At 39.3% G+C, this 22116-nt stretch overlaps 1 protein-coding gene across 1 annotated transcript; it reads right to left on the reverse strand.

Moving 5' to 3' along the window:
* Window positions 1-121: 121 nt before the first annotated feature.
* Window positions 122-20693, reverse strand: crk (v-crk avian sarcoma virus CT10 oncogene homolog). Its single transcript, XM_079673759.1, has 3 exons — window positions 20172-20693; window positions 13501-14048; window positions 122-5324 (listed from the first exon to the last, which is right to left on the reverse strand). Exons 1-3 carry the CDS (start codon window positions 20389-20391, stop codon window positions 5187-5189), a joined length of 906 nt encoding a protein of 301 aa, XP_079529885.1. The 5' UTR covers window positions 20392-20693; the 3' UTR covers window positions 122-5186.
* Window positions 20694-22116: the final 1423 nt, after the last annotated feature.

Below are 22116 nucleotides of genomic sequence, written 5' to 3' on the forward strand. Positions count from 1 at the left end.
TTTTAATCAAGAACAGGATCTGAGTACTTCTACTTTTACTCAAGTACATGATCTAAATACTTCTCCCTCTGATCCAAAGCATCTTATCTTTTCACACCAACAGAATCAAAGCATTAAACAGTTCATTTGTCATGGGGGTGACTTTATTTACTAGTATATTAACACATTACATGCTACAGAAAATAAAAAGGTAATTTCAGTTGTCTTGAAAGAATATAGTGTTATAATAAAATGGCACATTTTGATATTAACACAATTTCCACTGGCATTTGGCCATCCTTCCCTCTTTGAAGGAAATGAATGACTTCATGCAGGGCGACTGAAATAATAAAAATACTTCTTGGTGGTTTTATTGGCAATTAATAGGAAAGTGAAGTATAGCTAAACACCTGCTGTGTGCAGAGAGAGGGGGACAGAAGCCTGATCTGATCATAAATGCAGATTAAAATGGACAAAAGCCAGATCTGTCCAAGAAGTCAACACAAGTATATTTTAAATAGTGAGGATTGGAGGATTGGAGGATTGCAAACTTTAAAGAAAGAAAGTGAAATGAGGGAAGAGTTTGTAAAAGATAAAGCTATGAGATCATGGACACTAATGTGTGGGAGTTACAGGATACCTGTCTAAGAAGAGATAATGCAAACTCAGTGTAGAGAAGGGCCAAATATTCACATTTCATCCACTTCAATCAGCACATGTTGTTATAGTGCCATCTAGAGGTTACACCATGACATCGTAAACTCCAAAAGTAACATTTCAAAGCTCAAAGAAAGACTTTTACAAAGGTCTAATCTGCATTCTGATGAACGAGGGGGATTGTCAGGTGTCAACAAAAAGATTTTAAAACGTCGAACAGTGGAGGCGTGTGGTGCAGTGGATAGAGCGTTGGTGTTCGGATCAGGGGTCACAGGTTCAAACCCCACTGCAGTCAGCATGTCGTTCACTTCACCCCAAATTGCTCCTGTGGGGATTGTCCACAGTATTGAGTATGTAAGTCTCTTTGGATAAAAGAGAAGTAACATGTAATGTAAAGAAACAGGGAATCTGGACTGTATACCTATTTGGCCGAGTTATTAGTGATAAAGACATGGCTGAAAGAAAAAGGCAGCTTGTGCATCATAAATAGGGCTGCAGAAAGAAGTAAATTGACAGAATGAAGTATATTTGAAATGCAAAATGTGCCTCTCCTATGCTGTGTTTGCTCCGTTTTATTCCATTAATTGAATATATTTGTTACTAATCAAGACTTTTGAAACACAGATGGACATTTAGTTTTTCTGAATTTACAGACCAGTTAATAATAATCTTCCTCGTTGCAGCCCTTATCATAAATGAACAAGCCTTTAAATAAGTGAAAAAGCACATAGGAAACGAAGATTCAAAAAACTAAACGGTGCAAGGTGCCGACGAGATGATTCATGAGAAAGATTAAAAAAGCAAAATAAAAACAATTTCTTATTTCTTGGGACACGTTCGACAGGATTTAAACAGAATGAAGAAAAACTACTAACATAACAAAAAGAAAAACAGTATTTTAGCATGTAATGATAATCACATAGTACATCATTTCACAACATTATGTTCCTTCTTTTCTTACAAAAGACTACTTGGTGGTTGTAGGCGACTCGTGGACGTTGTGGAGACGTTGAATGTAGTGTTTGTTTGTTTTAGTTTTATCTCCAAAAGCCACACGAAGCCACTTCCAGCTGCTGGTCTCCTCTCAGTTCCTTTAATTCTCCTTTTAGGTCCATCTGCTGCTTCTTGGTGGAAAAGTGTTCGTTTCCAGAGCAGAACATTCCCCTCGCAGTTTGTCGCGCCGGAAAATAGTAACGTGTTCCTCCTTGTAGACACCAGACATGTTCAGTAAAGCGGCAAAATATGGAGAGATGTAGCTGTGAGAGTGAAGAGTGTCCAAATCATCTCTGGAAACGCTGAAAGCTCACTTCAGATGAAATCAGATCCTGTGTTTAACGCTGTTTTCACACCAAAAGTGAGCACTTTTTTTTTACTTAATTCCCTCTTTTTTTAAATTGTGTTCTTTAATGTGTTGAATTGAGAGCCAGTGTCTTATCCTTAACTGTTAAGGCCCTGACACACCAAGCAGTCACCAGAGAACATACCGACGCCGACTGTTGCGTCGGTATGTTCTCCTGCGTCTTGGCCATGTGTCGCACTGGAACACACCCAGCCGAGCACGTACGAACTGCGCATGCGTGAGTGGCAATAACTCTCCGTACCAGCAGGCGGCGGTAGTGTGTATTCATCATTCAAAAGAGGCAACAACCGGAAGACAGAGAAGAAGAACAGACTGCGTGATCTAAACGAACAACAAATAGCGTGTGCGTTCCATTTTCACTCTCGTCCATCGAAAACATGTTTCGTGCGGTACTGGAGCTATCAGCCATTGGAGCGTTGCTTGTGGAAGACATTCTCAAGCAACCGTTTCGCTTCTCATGCACTGATTCGCTAGCTGAACAGCCAATCAGTGATTCTTTTGTCCGACTGCCTGTGGCCGACGCACGGCCGATTCAACATGTTGAATCGGCCGTGCGTCGGCCATGAAAGGCCAAATAAGGCGTGTCACGGCCGACGGTGCGGGACACACCAAGTTGAGTTTGGGCGACAGGCCACGCTTCGTCGTCCGACTAACGAAAACGGTCGATTTCGGCCTGGTGTGTCAGGGCCTTAAACTTGTATTTTACTCTAAGTTTCTATTCTGTGTATTTTCTACCTTCTTATTTCCATATTTCGCAAATTAAGATCAATAAAGTCAATCTTATATTAAGGCGTTTGTGTTTATTGATGTCGCTAATGTTGTCAGGGTAACTACAGCTGTATGAACCCCCAAAATGTACATTTTTTTTTTTGCTTTGTGGGGCTGAACAGTTTACTAATTATAAATTACAATATGATTGTTGAGGCTGTGAGATCAAATCAAAGAATCTAAAAACAAATCTGTGTTCAAATGTTTGACCTGTGCTTATTCACATTTCTTTGTACAGCTGAATTACTGACAGCTTTTCTGAACACAAAATAAACATTTCACTCTTATTTAAGGGCAGACGAATGCATTAAGAGGCTGCCGAAATACATCGTGATGCTGATTTGTAAAAAGTCTGTATCATGCTTTGTCAGATCTGTCTGCAGAACAACAAACATTAAAATAGCTTGTTTTCTGAATGCAGTTTGGTGCGATCAGGGCTATGCTAACGGTGTAGCTTCTCCTTCAAGTGTCACTATAACTGAATCTTAATTAGCCACAAAACAAACATTTTCACACGTCTTTGTATTTCATTGTTTTGTGATTTGTTTGTAAGAGAGAAAGTTGCTTTGGCTTTGGTGTGAACACAACATTAGGCAGACAATATTCCTGTGTTAGATCTTGTCAAGAGATCAAATAACATCACTGTTTTAGGATAATGCTGCATTCATGTCCTATAAACAAAACGGTACATGCACAGTTAAAAACTAGACAAAATACCTTTAACCTCAACAAAGGATGGTTCAGTCCAGATTTGGAGAAGAATATTTGGGAATTTCGAACTTTCTTTACCGAGTTAAGAAAAGAAGATCAATACAATTCATGTTTAAATAGTAGATATGAAAGCAGGCTAGGCTTAGCTTAGCATAAAGCCGGAGAATTGGGGAAACAGTTAGTGTATTGTGTAAATTCACCGAGAGCTACGCTTGCATTTCCCCCTGCTTCAAGTCGTTATGCTAAGCTACGCTAATCTACAATACACACAGAGCAGTGTAGATCTTGTTGTTGACCTCTTGGCAAGAAAACTGCATATTTGAGGTTTATCTTTAATGCAGAAATGTCTGTTTTCAGGCTCTACAATATGGAGGTTTACTACTTTTCTCTGTTTATATCAAATTCAAGTGAATATCTTTTGGTTTTGACATCACCTTTAAGATACTAGAATGCACGTTTTTCACTCATTTCTGACATTTTATACACTAAACGATTAATTTCTTCGCAGTTGCAGCCCTAAAATGTATTTCTTAAAAAGTGTCAAACTATTGCTTTAAACACAGTTTGTAAAAAAACAAACGGTGCAGAAACAACAAGAAAAACACTTAAAGACGGTGTAGTTGTTTCACCATTTGACATGAATGCAGCACGAGTGATTCTACAGAACTACGACCAGCTATCAGCGTCTCCCACACAGGAAGAGGAAGTGGTTTGACTCTCTTTATCTCAGAGGGGGGTCTTCCTGGTGTCATAATCCACAGAGAAGAACAGTTTAAAGTCGGAGCAGATGGAGGAGGTTAGGGTTATTCTTCAGGTGTGTTTCAAAGTTTCAAAGGTCCAACGAGGCCTGTTTTGTTCTCAGTGATTCTGTACTTGGTGCCGGTTCAAAGCTGGATCCAAACGTGAGGAAAAGGGAGATGAAGGGGGAGGAAATAGAGCGGAGCAGGGATGATGTATTGTGGGAGGTCGACCAGGAAGGAAGCTGCCGGTTCCCTCGACACAAAGCAACGGGATTTCTCCGTAGGATTTTTGAAAATAGCTGGAAATAAGGTCTGGGGAAAACGAAGCTGTTTGATGAATGCACGTTTTGTTCAGCCGGATAGTCTCCACATGTCTACCCAGCTTTTATAATGTTCGAATCATAAATCTAATCTCCAGAAGCTAAATGCTAACGTTATGCTATAAAGGAACTACAGCCGAGTCCAGCAGCACGACTTCAACGTCACGCCAACTTCAGATCCATATTCAAACACACAGATTCTAGATGGAACGAGTTGAAGCGTTTGTTTGAACAGTCTGCAGGAGGCAGGGACTTGCTTTCAAGCAGAACAGAAACTAACTTAGAGGAGTGTTTACGTGTTCAGCGTAATGACGTACAACGGCCTGCACGACTTCTGTAGTCCTATTCAGCCACTTGGTAACAACCATCGTTTTTCAGACACGTCAACTCTTCAGAGATCACCAGTGGGGTCACTGCTGATGATTTAATGTCGTAGAACAAAACGTGATCCGTCTCTTCAATGTGTCTCAACCACAGACCTTATTTCAGCTGTTTTCCAAAACCCTATGGAGAGATCCCATTGGCTCTGAGACGAGGGAACAGGAAGTGGAGAAATGGTTACTTCCGGGTTTTAGGACTCGTTCCTGCGCCACTCTATTGGGGATAAAAGGGGGCGGGACTAACACTAGTGTCCAGGGTTCTGATTCGCTCTCAGCTCAGTTCCTCCTCTGCGTTTTGCTGATCCAGCAGTTTGACGTGTGTGAAGGGAAAATGGCCTCGTTTTCCTTTACACTCGCCTTCCCATTGGCCGTTCACATTGATTTTGGTCACTTTCACCATGTCGCCCACCTGAGGGGGAGAAAGACAAGTTATTATGGGATGGAGATAATGAGGGGATTAGGGAGTGCAGTGAAAGGGGACATTTAAGGTTTTTCTAGTGACATTTTCCTACTTTTTCAAACGTTTTTTTATTATTTTACTGACATGTACCTTTAGAAGAAGTTTATACAGCGTACGGGTTTCTTATTATCTTAAAGGTCACCTATCATGCTATTTTTAGGCAATATCATAGGTCTCAGATATATAAAAAATATATTAAAAACATGTCTATGTAGTGTTTTGCTCAAAATCCCAAACAGATCACCCATTCTAGCCATGCCTCATACCCCTCTATTTCACTTCCTGTTTCCAAAGTGATGATTCTGGGTATAAACAGGTCTCTCTTGAGATATCTGTATAAATAAAAGGCAAAATAAAAAAATTAAGCTTTTTTTTTTTTACGGAAATAAAATAAGAGGGGGCGGAGCTTATGCCGGCTCATGCGAGACCTGGCAGATATTGTCTAAAATGCAAGGATTATTAGATCAAGGATTATCTCTGAAACAGTATGGAGCTCAAAGGCTTTCTCTCTTGCCGGTTATACCACAAGGTGAGTTCCTTTTTACTTCCTGCTTCTTCACACACATGCTCTCCAGTACAGGTTAGCTCTGAGTGTTAGCGATGCTAATGTAAACACCGACCATATTACGTCCAAAACAGTCGGGCATTGTTTCTGATAGCAACGTTTCTGATTGGGCCGTGGGTCCACATTTCAGATATTACGTCATATCGGACGCAAATCTGGATCAGCTCCGTTGTTCCCCGTTTTTAGAGATTTGGGTACGGAGGAAAAGAGAGAAGGTTTTTTTTTCTGACGCTGCGTGAGTTCCCCGACACACCGGGGACACATGATGTATAAAAGACATCAAAAAGTGCATTTTGCATGATAGGTCCCCTTTAAAATATAAGATAAATAAATAATAATAAAGTTTGATTATAATTTCCTTTATAAATATAGCATGTGTCTTTAATTGTTAGTGATATAACATATTACTACTGAATGAAATAAGACAAGAAAACCTGTGAATAATGTCCTATGACTGTTAATAACTAACATGTACTGTCTGTACCGGCAACTTAAACACACATTTGTCCGTGTTTGAAATGTAAGTCAGTCTCTTAGTCTCTCAGTCTCTCAGTCTCTCAGTCAGTCAGTCAGTCAGTCAGTCAGTCAGTCAGTCAGTCACTCTCTCTTTCTCTGTCACTCTCTCTCTGTCACTCTCTCTCTCTCTCTCTCTCTACCTACCTCTCTCTCTCTCTACCTCTCTCTTTCTACCTCTCTCTCTCTCTCTCTCTACCTCTCTCTCTCTCTCTACCTCTCTCTCTCTCTCTACCTCTCTCTCTCTCTCTACCCCTCTCTCTCTCTCTCTCTATCTACCTCTCTCTACCTCTCTCTCTCTCTACCTCTCTCTCTACCTCTCAACCTGAATATCAGCAAAGTCTCAAAGTTCATCCTGATGAGCGTTAAGAGTTCAAATGGTTTCACTCAAACCCTCCTGAAGGATCAGAGTCTCCGTTTGATGACCCGATATCAGAGAGGAGCATCTTTTAGAAGTAGGGCTCGATCCAGTTATTTCTGTCGCTGATGCATGAGTTGAAATCCTTACTTTATTTACCCAAGTATTGCACAATTAAAACTACATTTGGTAGGTTTGTGTGACGGCCAAATGGACCTGCATTTCCTTCATTTGTACTATTAGGTGTGGTCCTATATTAAAGGACTTGGTCTGGGCCTTATCTTGGTCTCGGAGAAGGGGGTCTTGACTACAACATAGATAGATTTGATCCGCAGATTATCTTCTAGTTTGACAGAAAATAGTAAGAAATATCCATTCCAGCTTCTCAAAGGTGTTGTCTCAAAATGTCTTGTTTTGTCAGTAAAAACCCAAAGATATTCACTTTAATGTGATATGAAACAGATAAAAGCATGAAAACTACATCTGTGAGCATTTAAAAAACAGCATTTTCCGCCATATTTACATGAAAAATGACTCTTTTCTGCTATAGACTAATCTAAAGGTGGTCGTTTGGTATGCATGACTTTAAAGAAGTTTAAGAGCTATAATTAGCGGATAAACAGAAAAATTATCCCAAACTACTTTGATGATCTATTATATTAACGCCAAATATTGTTGCAGTGAAGCGCCAAAAATGCAGTTTTTAAAGCCTGTGAAATATGGAGATTTGTGGCTTTAATTTTTTTTTATCATATTAAAGTGAATATATTTTTCGCATTATTTTATACTAGGGCTGAACGATTAATCGATTTCAAATCAAAATCGTGATTTAAAATGATGCAATTATCAAATCGCAAAGCCTTCGATTTTCTTTTGTTCTTCTTGTGTGTCAGTCATCCAAAACCAATCAGAAGTGGCCCATGATAGCAGGTGATAGACAGATTGATCCAATCACCTGCCAAGTATTTTTGAAATACTTTTCCAAATGGCTTCCAATGGAGCTTTCCTAGATGGTTTGAGAAAAATCTCAATTTGATTATTTCCCCAAATCGTGCAGTCCTATTTTATACCCAAAGACTTTTGTACAGAAAATAAGACTTAGATTAAATCCACCAAAAAATGTACTTTTGGAAAACTTGTGCTATATTTATGTACACATAAACATTAACAACATGTAATTTAAGGTCAAAATAAGGAAATCTACATATTTGAAAACTGTATTTTCTGCATCCTAAAATGACTTTACAGATGATCAAATAGGTTTGTTCTGCCTCTAGACTAATCTAAAGGTGGACGTTTGGTTGCAGCTCTTTGTATGACTTTAAATAAGTTAACTGAAGATACAGAGCGATTCCAAACAACTGGACGAGGGGTTTTCTGAAGACACACAGAAGAGGATATGTGAGCTAATTATTAACTGCTGAGTCAGCTTGAGCACACTAAGGTGGAGAAAACAAGCTGTTAGAGAGAGAGAGAGAGAGGGAGCGCCAGAAACCAAATATTAAAAGATAAAAGATCTACCTGTCATATGTCACCGAGCAAAACTTAGAACAAACCAAAGTTTTAAAAGCTGGACGCCGTCATTTAACCTCATTTATTACATGGCTTAGTTGAATACTCGATTCTGATTGGTCAATTCAGAACACGAGACACATTGTTAATCCAGTAGTACAGACCGCTGTCAAGGACTTATTGACCGTTGTTAAGGACGCTCACATCTGCAGAAAGAAGATCGGTCGATTGAACTGTATACAGTTTGGCCGAACAAGAAAACAGCGGAGAAGTAACGGGGCAGAAACCCTCCTTTTTACGCAGCGGTCCAGACATAAACATCAAATGGCGACACATATTCAGTTGCCAGTTACTTTGGCCTTAGGACAGGGATATCTAGATACTTCCCAAGGTTTGACAGAATGAATTGTGCTACTTTTGAAGCAAGCAACGATGTTTTCAAATCTGTAATCAAAAAGCTCCTCAAAAACGCTATCGAAGCAGTTCCTGCCGTTGCTACGTTAGTTCAAACGGTAACAACGGACTATTTTTCGGACTATGCTTGTCAATTTAAATCAATAATATTATTTTTTAAATCAATAAAAACATTTTCTAAATCAATAAAAGCATTTCAATTAATATTGGGAGTCATATCGTTACTTTGTTGAGAATGTGGCCGTGTAATAAGAGGGATGATGTGCAGTGTTAGAAATTAAAATCAATGTTGATATGGCGTAATTTGAATTAAATACAATATTTACTTTAAATCAGTTTTATTCTGAAAAAAAAAGAAGTTCACACTAACTATTGACTTAACACTTTTATTCTGAAAATTCTTCATTTCTGGTTAGCATGTGGCGAAATGCTACGTTCTCAAACCGTGAATTGAAGGTGAAATGACATGTGAGGTTGTACCCTAAACACACTGGGTTTAACACTGATTTATTGCCGCTGAATAACGTTTATTAGGGAATGTTTAAATAACCACAGACACCAGAAGGACGTAATTTAGCAACAGAAAAAGGCAGGAATTGCATTGTCGCGCACCCCACGACGCCGGCCAATAGGAGAAGACCTCAGATGACAACAGGAAGGGCAAGCCAAGAATCGATCTCTTCTACCCGCTGACCTCGACTGACCGGACGCTTGGGGGGAGAGCCGCCACTCGCACATTTCATTTGTACACCACCGCATCTTTTGTGTAATTAAATGCTGTTAACTTTTATAAGCTTCCCTTGACTCTTTTCAGTATGTCCTGCTCTCAGGGTTCAAGAATTGCTAACAGCAGCGACTTGGTCATTATGGGGAAAAGAACACCCGACAGGCAGATCAGGAGCCCGACGCGAATACAGGAAATATAGGTTTTCTTTATATTTAGGTCGAATGATGACACATTTTTACTCTCTTCACTGTACATTTTACATTTTTATATTCAGTCTAATATTTAATATTCCATCCCTCACATACTTATGTATATATAATACCTTGCTTTACATCTTGTTATCGTTCATTTGTAAATTTAACATGTATATTTTCTACTTTGTTTATTTCTTGTCTTTTTTAAATTAAATTGGGATCAATAAAGTTCTATCTTATCCATAAGGTAACCCTGAAAAGCAATTTCTACATAAAAATTATTTATGTATATTGCATATTTCTACAGTAAAGTACAACCAACTGACAACACATTGTAAGTGGTCGATAGACATTTGAATTGCTTTGTGAGGAAAAATACAACTTCCGACACTTTTCCCATGATGCTTTGCTCCAAGGCAACTCGTCTACTTCCATTTGTCTACCTTGAAATCATGATTAGCCGTTATTTCTCAAATAAAGGAGAGATCCACTCTCTGACTGAGCACTTTCTGATCTTGGTCTCTCTTCACTTTTGTAAAGAAGTACGAAAGGAAAGTAGAGTCTGAGAGCTACGACTTGATGAGATTCAACAAAACTTCCTATTTTAGGAGATAGTTAGTTTTGAGATGTGGTTCTGGAGCAAGCTAAGCAATGAACTGTTGTGGATGTATTTTAGACACATACAAATATCACTATCAGTTAGGGCTGTGCAATTAATCGTATTTTAAATTGCGATTACGGCTTGGGACGATTATGAAAACAGCATAATTGACAAAATACGATTATTTTGCTGGGTGCGCTTTCGCCCCTCCCTAAAAGCCCACTCGGCCACGTGGGAGTGACATGTGTTGTGAGTGTTCAGCGCGAGCGAAGATGTCAGAACAAGAGCAGCAACTCGTTAAAAAGAAGGGTCGCGGGGAGATTCCCAGTCGATCGCGAGATGTGTCTAAAAATAGAACAACAATATTCTGTTTTATCGTTAATGTCCTGTAACGTAATCTTCCTGTGCCAGAATAACACACTTGAACGCATCAAAGCTTTGTGATTGGCGTGACCCCATGTGTCGGGGCGTGGCTGGTGGGCAGTGGGCACTAGTTTGCTGACGTTGTCCCTGTCAACAGGAGTGACAGCCCGCACACACAAGACCACAATTATGGCAGAAGCAAAAAATCCCAAAATATATAATTTTCACTCCGAGTGGGAGGATGATTATTTTTGTATCTATTCCAAAAGTCCATCTGTCTCATCTGCAATGCGAGCGTGGCTTTATCGAAGAAGGGTAATTTAGGAGCGGCATTTCAAAACAGTGCACAAACGCTACGAGACGGAATTCCCTCCTAATTCTGCCCTACGCTCCCAAAAGGGGAGGGGCCTGAGAGGACAGCTAAATGCACAGCAGTCCATTTTCACCAGGTCCAACAACAAGAGCAAGGCTGCTACCATAGCATCTTATCGTGTCAGTCACGTTCTTGAGAAACACATGAAGTCTTTCAAAGACGGCGAAGTTGTGAAAGAAGCATTCCTGGAGGCTGCCGGCGCGCTTTTGGGGGACAGTAAAAATAACAGCAGCATTTCAACAGGTTTTTGATATAATAAAAACTCAAGTTACATACCGTTATTAATCAGCTGTATGTTTTAGTTTGAACTTATTCATTATAATTATTGTACACAATGGTATAAGAATGCAAACATTAAGATCTGTTCTGTTTAAATTGATTATAGTCTATTATCAATTCAGGTTAAGAAACTAGTGTTGCTTGCATCCTATTTTAAAGGCATTTCTTTTTATACTCTAATAAAATGCAACAAAAAAATGAGTTTGATTCTTTTAATGTTGTCTTTTTTATTGCACTTTGGCAGCAGATTCCTGTGTAGCTTCAGATCTGAGTTGTCTTATTAGTAAGCCTCATTTATACTTTTGTAGCAACGCTATTTTTATATAATGGCAAAGAAAGGGGTTTTCTTTTTTTCCTGTGTCATATGTGGCAGCACTGCCACAACTTCCTCTTCAGAGAGGGTCTTCAGTACAGGTGGCAATGTTGTCACCTGCCTGCGCTCATCTCTGAAACCAGACTAGGGCTGAACGATTAATCGATTTTAAATCGAAATCGCGATTTTAAATCGAAATCGCGATTTTAAATGATGCGATTATCAAATTGCAAAGCCTGCGATTTTTTCTTTTTCTTTTTGTGTGTCAGTCATCCACACCAATCAGAAGTGCTGTGCTCCACATGTACCAGCCATTGTTAAACAATCAGAAGTGGCCCATGATAGCAGGTGATAGACAGATTGATCCAATCACCTGCCAAGTCTTTTTGAAAGTGCCTGCCCTTTCCAAATGGCTTCCAATGGAGCTCTCCTAGATGGTTTGGTGAAACCATCTGAGTCAGGTTAGTAATGCTCCATCACATGTTTCTATTACAGGGTGAATCTTAAACTGAAGCTTGACTTTAAAGCAACCCAACGGAAGTTTCATGTAAGTTTAGTTCTTTCACTCGTAGGTCGGGCTGCGGGGGTGCTAGAGACGGGAGCACGTTGATACGACCTTCCTAGCCGGAGATATGGCCGCATTTTACAATAAACGTACGTTGGGTCGCTTAAAAACAAATATCGCAATTCAAATCGCAATATCTGTCAGAAAAATCGCAATTACATTTTTTCCCAAAATCGTGCAGCCCTAAACCAGACCATGTAAACAGGCTGGTGTTTCTTTCAAAACATCTTTAAGAGATGACATGAGCAGCCCTACCAGCATTTGCCACGGTGGCCAAAACATTTTTATTTGGTCTTAAATTGTAGTTCAACATTTATTTCCTGTTACTTCTGGACCATGACGGTAGGCCAGCCTTCAACGTTTAACTGAGTGGAATATGTTGAATATGTTTTACCAACATGTTGGCTATATGTTAAGGAGTTTTCAGTAGGTTGTGACCGTGCACTGCAACATATTTGATTTTATTTATTTTTATTTATCATATTAATATATGTTTAGTATGGTTTTGGAAGTGCGCTCCAACATATTTGTTGATCTTGTTTATTGGTAAAATATTATTTGTTTTAAAGTTCAATAAATAGTCAATGAATTAAACCTCAAAATAATCGTGATATCAATTATTGACCCAAATAATCGTGATTATGATTTTTGCTATAATCGCACAGCCCTACTATCAGTTCAAGTAAACGCTATATTTAGAATATCTTTGTCATTAGAATCTTTTCTGTGAGAACTGAAGCTGTTGTCTTTGCTCCATTTAAAGCAAACAGACTACATTCACATAAACTGTAATGTTACCTTTGCAGAACACTTGATTTGCTGTTGTACCGCTTCCTCATGCTGTTAGAAAGTTTGTGTTATCGTGTGACTTAGTTAGGGGTACCTTTTGATCCACTATAGTGACAAAATAAGACGAAAAAACTAACCAATCGAGGCAGAGCAGTAACTCCTGCTCTGATGTCATCACCCTTGCACATTTGTCGTACGTTTACAAAAAACTATATATATATGTTAAAACTTTTCCCGTTCTTAATATAGACTATATTTAAGGTCGATATGTGTTGACTTTACTTAAAAATGTCAGATCTCTGAGACCGGATGGAGCCCGTTTCCTAAACCTTGCTAAATGTATGTACTCTAACTGAGAGTCTCACACATCAAACAAACATGTATTTATTATTATTAAAAAATATATAAATAATTATAGGGTATGTAAATTCGGTTAACCGTTTTTTTTGGGGGTCGAGTATTCCAATATAAAGTTTGCTTTTAAAAATGTCCCATCCCTAATACTAACAGTTGAAATCATCCAAACCGTCAGAGAAAACACACACACTTTCGTATTTACCTCTAAAGCCAGGGCCGTCTTGTCGTACGCGTTGGGGACCCTCTTCTGGATCGCCCGGGCGAACACGGGTCCGTTCTGCAGGTTAGGGAGTGGGGTGGGCTGAGCGTACTGACTGGGGTCTCCCAACAGAGGAGGGGGAGGACCGTCAGAGTTCCCCAACATTCCTGGAGGAGCCGCCACCGAATTAGGCGACGCGGGGCGATATTTCTCCACGTAAGGAACCGGGATCATCCCCGCTCGTCCCTCAGAGTTCTGGGCGTTCCACCATTGCTCCTCGGGCTTTTCCAGAACTCGAAGAATGTCGCCTTTCCTAAACGGCAGATCCTCGTCGTCGTTTCCGGGAAAATCGAAGAGCGCTCGGACGAATTCGTCTTCGAGGCGCTGAGGGGGAACGCCACCTCCGGCGCTGATGAACGACGTGTGTTTGGACTTGTTTATGGGCTCGATTAAAGTGGTCGTGTCCAGATAGTGGATCTTGTAGAACTCTAGCAGAGCAGCGAGGGCTTCAAACTCCTGGTCGCCGATACGGAACCTCGGATGGGCCAAACCTGAGGAAACGGGCGAGATGGGAAAAGGGATAAGAACGATTTGGTGTAAACGTTGGGTGATAATTCCATATCATTTAAGATACTCTTTGTTGATCCCAAATTTGGAAATGTGTCGTAAATATAAACATATCAAAATAGAAAATAAAACAGAACTAAAAAAGTAAAATATATACAAGTTGACCGTGAAAGATAAAACTCTCTAGACTGTCCAATCTAAATTAATTTCATACATAAGGGTCTGGTGATAATTCAGATAGAGAACTTTTTGATGGAAGAAGGATAAGAAAGATTTGGTATATAAGGGTCAGGTGATAGTTCAATATCATTTAAGATAAGATACACTTTGTTGATCCCAGAACAAAGCGTTGCACATCATTTGATTCAGAAGTCAAATATATTATATTATATTTAGGGCTGTCAGTCGATTAAAATAGTTAATCGCGATTAATCGTACATTTTTGATCTGTTCTAAATGTACCTAAGAGGAATATTTTTCAAGTTTGTAATACTCTTATCAACATATGAGTGGACAAATATGCTTTATATGTTTGTTTAATATCATTTGAACAATGACAAATATTCTCATGAATATTAAACACAACAACCTGAGCATTAAAAATATCCGCCTCAATTCAACCTGGAACCTCTCTCATACAATAACACAATGTGTGTGTGTGTGTGTGTGTGTGTGTGTGTGTGTGTGTGTGTGTGTGTGTGTGTGTGTGTGTGTCTGTGTGTGTGTGTGTGTGTGTGTGTGTGTGTGTGTGTTGGATCGTTGGAGCTATGTGCAGCCCAAGGCATATGCTCGAACGGGAGCTGCCTGGAGGCTGCAATCATGTTGCGCGCACTATCCGTGCTGACTTTTCCCACAATGCCCCTCTGTCTGGCTTCCTGCATAAAGCGAAGTGCTAAGCGCAGTTGTCGGCGAAATGTCGCTCCTCTGTTTTCATTGAAACAGCTCCTTATATCCGTTAGCGCAGCTAGCTAGCACCAGATGCTAACAACAACAATACACGTAAGGTCTCTCTCAGTCGGTGCCTGCCGGTGAGCGTGGAAGAGTTTTACAAATAAAATAGAGAAAATAAATAAAATAGCTTTTGAAAATGTGTGAATCTTAAAAGTGCTTAATTTTAGATAAATAAAATAAAGTGTAGCAGCAGCTTGAGTTTCCCTTTTTCTTTGTTAACCGTTTCACATCATGACTTAACAGTTTCAGACGATTATAGAACAATATCAGTCTTTACACATCATAACAATTGAACAGTTTTAAAGTTTCTCTTTCTTTCCCTCTTATATTGCAGTCCCTCTCTCACTATGTTCTGTTCGGTGAGAGAATTGAGCTGGAGCTTGTCCTGCCAGGAGTTTAGATCTGGGCTGAAATGGTGTCAGGGCCATTCTCATACACACATGCAGGTGCTCATTGGTTAGCCTCGGTTAGCCTGCGCTGGAACGATATGTATTTGTTAGTGACCTCAGTTCTGAGTTGAGAGGGAATGTTTGGTCAAACACGTTGTGTTTTGTCTCATAGTGGCGTTTTGGTGCTTTTAATGAGCGCCCCGGTCTCTGAACAAATGACACACTGGTTCTGTGCTCCCAGTGGGCAGGATGAACATGAATGAGTCCACTCAGGGTTAAAAGCTCTGTTCTCACTGTCCACGTTCCTCTTCTTGGAGAGCGCCATGAGTCATTATTTGTCTCTCCCTGTCTGCCACTAACACGCCAGTTCACTCTCCTCTCCGCTTCTCTCCCTGTATCGTTAATTATTCTCTTCACACTTTCCTCTCCGCTTCTCTCTGCCGCGCTCTCGTCTCTTCTTCTGTGTTTCTCTCCCTGTATCGCTCACTCCTCTCTTTCGCCCCCTGTCGGCAGGAGTTAAAATAGAATCGCCCGTCAAAATTGAAATCCCCTATTAATGTATTGATTATAGGTCCGGGTCCGTATAGGTCGGCGTCTGGGTCCGGATCCGGACCGCCTGTTGCCGACCCCTGTTCTACAATATTGTTGTTTTATAGTTATTTGTTAATTTAACCCAATTTGTGTTCTTTGAAATTGAAAAGGATATCGCATTGTGTTACTTTCGTTGCAGTTGTATATGTGTTAAGTGTAATTTGGCTTGGCTTCCTATTTTGTATGGACATGCTTTTATTTTGAAGGAGAGTTAGCGCTGTTGACAGGAAGTTGTTGTTGCTATGGAAACAATGTGACGGAGATTAACGGGGAAAAGTCATATCTACATATAAAGACGGAGAAAGTAAACAATAACGTTTATGGTTAAGTGTTAGCACCCCCCGAAGAGGCACAGGCTCTTAGGCTGATATTGGATATTTCAATAAAAAAAACGAATATCCGAATAACGAAATTGAAACCCGAATAGTACCCCAACGAACGAATATTCGGGTACAGCCCTACTTTGTTGGGAGGGTTTCAATGTATACTGTTCCCTTATTGCAAAGGTTTACTACTCCCTGTAACTGCGAGTCTATTTCATTGTAACTGGTGAAATGTTCTCAACTGTCTTCTAAATAAAGAATTGAAAATGTCGTCACAGCAGCATGTTAAAACAAGGCATCGCAAATGATTTGAAATATGAAAAAAATAGAAAATAAACAAATCTAAAGTATAAACATCTCGAAATAGAAAATAAATCAGAACTAAAAAAGTAAAAATATATACAAGTTGACTGTGAAAGATAAAACTGAAGACTATCTGAAAACTATGAACGGCAAAATTACAGCTAACACACTTTAAAAGTAGGTTATTATTTACATTTAATATAAAGTGTACAGTGTGAAGAAAAGTCCATTCATAAGTTATAGGTCTGTGAGTTCTCCAATTATCGTCTTTCAATGGAATAGTGTTGGGAAAGAAAGTTATAAAACTACTCAACACAATAACGGTACGTCTACACTACAGGCATCAAAAAATGCTTTCAACGCTTCGCCCATTCACTTGAGTGGGGTGACATAGAAGATTTTTAATCTTCGCCGAACTGCATTGTGGGGAGCATGGCATGGCTTTGCAAGCATCACGAGCATCTATCGGCATCAAAAGTTGAACAATGTGCATCAGCCAATCAAATCCCGTTTATGCAAATCCCGCCAGTGCAAGCACAGCCAATCAAACCGCGTGCAAGCTGGGAGAGCCAGACCGCAGTTCATTTCCTCATATTCCAAACGAGATATTACGGTAGCAAATCACCCGGTTCTTTACGACCAGAACTATTTACCGGGATACAAACCGGAGGAACCAGGCATGGAGGGAGGTGGCAGAGACAGTGGGTGAAACTGGTAGGTTTTCGCCTGTTTGGAGAGTTTATATCCAGTTTACTTCGTTTTAAGATTGCTATTGCTTTGTATGTCGGGGGCGGGAGATTCATGTGATTGGTTGCTCGCAAACAATCGCCAAGCTTCAGACACGCCCAGCTTCAGGATTTTTTCATGCCTGTAGTGTAGACGGGCCGTAAGGTTGTCTTAAATTATAATAACGAGCACACAGAAGATGATTCAATGCTACTTTGGTTATTGAAATGATTGAAATGTAACCGGCACAAAGCTGGTGTGTTTGAGGCTGAGGAAACTTGAAAAAAGAACTCACCGTAGTTGTTTTGTGTGATTTTACTTGGATATGGCAACACATCATTATAGAAAATGGCTTATGGCATTGTACACGTTCTTTGAGTGAACATAGTGCTGTATATAAATGGTTGTTTTGCATGTAAAGAAAACGTATTATTAGTAAAATGAGCCCTCAATGAGTCTCTTTTTATTCATTTTCTTTCTAGTTGTTTTATGCCATTTCACTTGGATTGAGAATAAGCTATTGTAGAAAAAAAGGCTTTTAAACGTGCAAAATACTCTTAAGCAAGGCATCCGACAGGTCTTTGTGGTATAGTGCTGTATATAAATGTTGATTGTTGTTTTGCATGCAAAGAAAACGTATTATTAGTCAAATCAACCCTCAATATGTCTCTTTTTATTCACCTTTTTACTATTTGTTTTTTGCCATTTCACATCAAAATAAGTCCGATTACTTTGTCAACATAATACAGCTGGAAATATGTATTTGTTTATTCACAATTTCACTTGTTTATTCTGCGCTTAAGTTCTCAATGAAATTAGGAAAAATCCTTTTTATTTACAAAGTTTCTACACAACAAATATGCTTCACCATGTGCTTATATCATAAAGAGCTTTTAATTGATATACTAAATGAAGTGATACGATGGTAGGCTCTATAAACACTACCTGCTCTCAAACCTGGAACATCTGAAGCCTGTTTATTGGTGTGACCTCGGGAGGAAGGTGCTTTCCAGGATGACCAGAAAGGAGTTTTTGTTTCCTTATTTTGTATTTCTTTCCTTCAAATAAAAAGGTCTGTGTATTTGTAATAAAAACATGCATGAGGAAATATATTCCCCTGCTATGCCTTCACAGGAAAACCCCTCCGGTTAAAATCGATTTTAAACCTGGCAATATGACAGACTTTTATTTAACATTTACAAATCTCTCCAGGTCAGCTGGGTCATTCATTAATAACAAATAAAAAAGGTGCTTCACATAAACGTGCATCATGGTGAGAGGACGTTTCACTACGTACCACTCTCAGTTTCAGCTGGGTACATAATAAAAAGATGCAAAGGAGAACATTCATTTTTGTGACAGAAACACAATCAATCTTTTTGAATATCCAAACCATTGATTATACTAACTTTATATTCTGTATCTGCATGTTCATTTCTATATGCATTCATGCATCTTGTTTTCAACATTACATCATCATGCACTGTTTAGTTAAATTCTTGCAATATCGTTTTATTTTGTAATGTTTTATTTACTGGGTAAATAAAGAAATTATTTTTGTGACAAACTCACGTTAATCTATATGATTAACAAAAACAATGAGTATATTATATGCTTTATGTCGATTTCCATTTCTATATGCATGTTTCCATATGCATCTACCGAGTTGAATATTGCTTTCAATGGGTGTTAAATGCACTGTTTGGTTAAAGTCATGCAAGCATGTTTTTATATGAGTAAACGTGCAACAATCAATCTGTATGAATACCATTGAGTATTATACTATAGTATATTACATGCTTTACGTTCTGTAGTAACATTTTCCTTGTTGCAGATATGCTTCTACTGAGTTGTATATTATCATGTGTCTGGCCTGTACTGTGAAATGCATTAGTGTATTGATTCAAGTCATGCAATAAATGTTTCATTTTTGCTATACTACTCTCAGTTTGCGCTGGGTTAATGAAATAAAAGGAAAACGTGCAACAATCAATCTATATGAATAATAACTAAATCAATTAGTATTATAGTATATCACATGCTTTATGAATCTAGTGAGTTGTATATTGTTTTCAACATTACATTATCACGTGTCTGGCCTGCGCGCGACACACACACACACACACACACACACACACACACACACACACACACACACACACACACACACACACACACACACACACACACACACACACACACACACACACACACACACACACACACACACACACACACACACACACACACACACACACACACACACACACACACACACACACACACACACACACACACACACACACACACACACACACACACACACACACACACACACACACGTCCTTTGGTGCAAGCCATGCAAGAATGTTTATTTTTAATATACAACTCTCAGTTTCAGCTGGGTAAATAAAAAGGAAAACGTGCAACAGTGAATCTATTAGGATAACTAAACCAATGAGTATTATAGTATATATAGTAGTAGTTGTATATTGTTTTCAACATTACATTATTATGTGTCTGGCCTGCTATATATATATACACACTGTGAAATGCATTAATGCATATTGGTTCAAGTCATGCAATAAATGTTTTATTTGTAATATACAACTCTCAGTTTCAGCTGGGTACATTTGTATTATAGTACAGTATATTACATGAGTTGTATATTGTTTTCAACGTTGCATTATCATGTGTCTGGCCTGCTATATATACACACTATGAAATGCATTAATGTCCTTTTGGTGCAAGACAAGTCATGCAAGAATGGTCACATCTCCATGAAGAAACCCTCCCAAAAACCCCTCATTTGGATTTGTTTTACCTGATCCAGACTGTCGGTTGTTGCTGATGCTGTTGATGATGTAATGGGAGACTTTTGAGTTCTCGGACACCGACAGCACGTAATCCCCGGGGCTGGTGATGGAGTCCCTCACCAGGAACACACCGTGCCTCTGTCCCTGGAGCAAAGACACCCCTTCTTGCCTGCTCAAGCGACCCCAGTACCAGCTGCTGCGGTCCTCCGCGTCAAAATGTCCGGCCATGATAACCACCCAGAGCCGAGGCTTCACCGGGGCCTACGGTTCCCTCAACTCATACAAAACTTTAGCGCCTTTAGAGCACGTTTAGTGAACGGGCGACATCCGTTACAAAAGGTTTGTACATCAATATAGAGATAGAAGAACCACGAGGAGGAATAAACACGACTCTTATTGTGTTAAAGGAGGGGTTTTAAGGTGGGATTTTCATATAAGGCGTTTTTTTAGAGGCGGAATTCCAGCTACAATCCAGCGACCGATGACAACTAACTTCAAAAACTGAAATGGCGGATACGGGAAAACAAAAAAAGAAGCCCATTCACAGGATGTGATGTATCTGCTTCTTCTCTTGGATTATTGGTGGTTTGCAAACTATTTAAAGGTGCGTTTACTGCCACCTACTGTACAAGAGTGTGTATCATGTCACCACTATGGAAATATACACAACCATTGTAGTAGCAAAACAAGGAAAGGAAAAATGAACTAAAAAATGTAATAAAACATTTTTAAATATTTAGACCTCAATCTACCGATACAGAAGCACAACGCTAAATAAAAGCTATTGTGTTTACGGTGAGATATTATGATGTAACGTATGTACAACATAAAGGTGCATATTGCCACCTACTGAAAAAGAGTGTACATCAGGGGTATTCAACTAAAAATTCAACGGGGTCCAGTTACGGCCCGTTATGCGGGTTATCCCACAACCGTCGCAATGCAGAAAGGGACATCTCTGTTTCCGGGCAGTCTTAGCCTCACACCTTTGTTCTGCCACCAAACACTGCTGGTGAGGCAAAGCTCCAGAAGAGATCACAACCAGTGGCCATCTCTCAGGTCCCACCACCACCTCCATACTATGCTCTTCCCTTCCTTGCACTGACTCCACCCTTCTCAACACCATACATGGTACCATCTGTGCAGCTTCCTCAAGTGCCTGGACCCTCACAGGTTGTGCCTGGAAGCTCTCAGATGATACTTCTCAAAATGCCATTGCCATCAGCTACTCAGGCGCTAACATCCGGTCAGAGTAACGTGCCGTACACCACACAGCAGCACAGGGAAAGACAAGAGGAGAGGGAGCAATCTGGATCAGCCAAAAGAAAATATGTCCAAAAGACAGACGCCATCATTTGCAAAAACTGCAACAAAGACTGGAAGCCACCAGCCCACTTACAGTACTTTGGCAAATGGTACTCAGAGACCCAGTCCTATGAGGACTGGAGGGCTGTGCTGGAGCAAAGAGGGTATGGGGAAAAAAGAGAGGGCATGCACCTTAAATCACCAAATAATAATAATAATAATAATAACTTGAATTTATATAGCGCCTTTCATAACCTCAAGGTCGCTTTACAAAGAAACATACAAGGACAAGACATAAAACATAAAAAACATAAACATAAATGTTGCGAGCAGGTGCAACTTGTTCACTTTGTTATACTTTACACTGTTTTTATTGTATAGTTTTATTTTACACTTTACTAAACATATTGTAAGAATTGTTTTTGCTATTATTACTGTTGTTTTAAATATATAAATACATATAAAACAAGTATGGATGTTTCTGTTTTGAATATTTCATCATCATATTTCACTTTCATTATTGTTATATTATATATATACTTTGTTCTTAAGTTTTAATACATTTATTAAAAGTTGTAATTATAATAATAAATGCACAAAATAACAATAATCCATATTTGTCATATTACTTATATTCTAAGTACTATT

The sequence above is a fragment of the Notothenia rossii genome (genome assembly GCF_949606895.1).
Source record: "Notothenia rossii genome assembly, chromosome: 4".
In the NCBI taxonomy this organism is placed as follows: Eukaryota; Metazoa; Chordata; class Actinopteri; order Perciformes; family Nototheniidae; genus Notothenia; species Notothenia rossii.

Coding starts and splice junctions, on each gene's coding strand:
- crk (XM_079673759.1), bottom strand. CDS start 20,391: ATGGCCGGACATTTTGACGCGGAGGACCGCAGCAGCTGGTACTGGGGT. Junction 14,049..20,171: donor CAACCGACAGTCTGGATCAG/GTAAAACAAATC, acceptor CCGTTTCCTCAG/GTTTGGCCCATCCGAGGTTC. Junction 5,325..13,500: donor AGACGGCCCTGGCTTTAGAG/GTAAATACGAAA, acceptor TCTCCCCCTCAG/GTGGGCGACATGGTGAAAGT.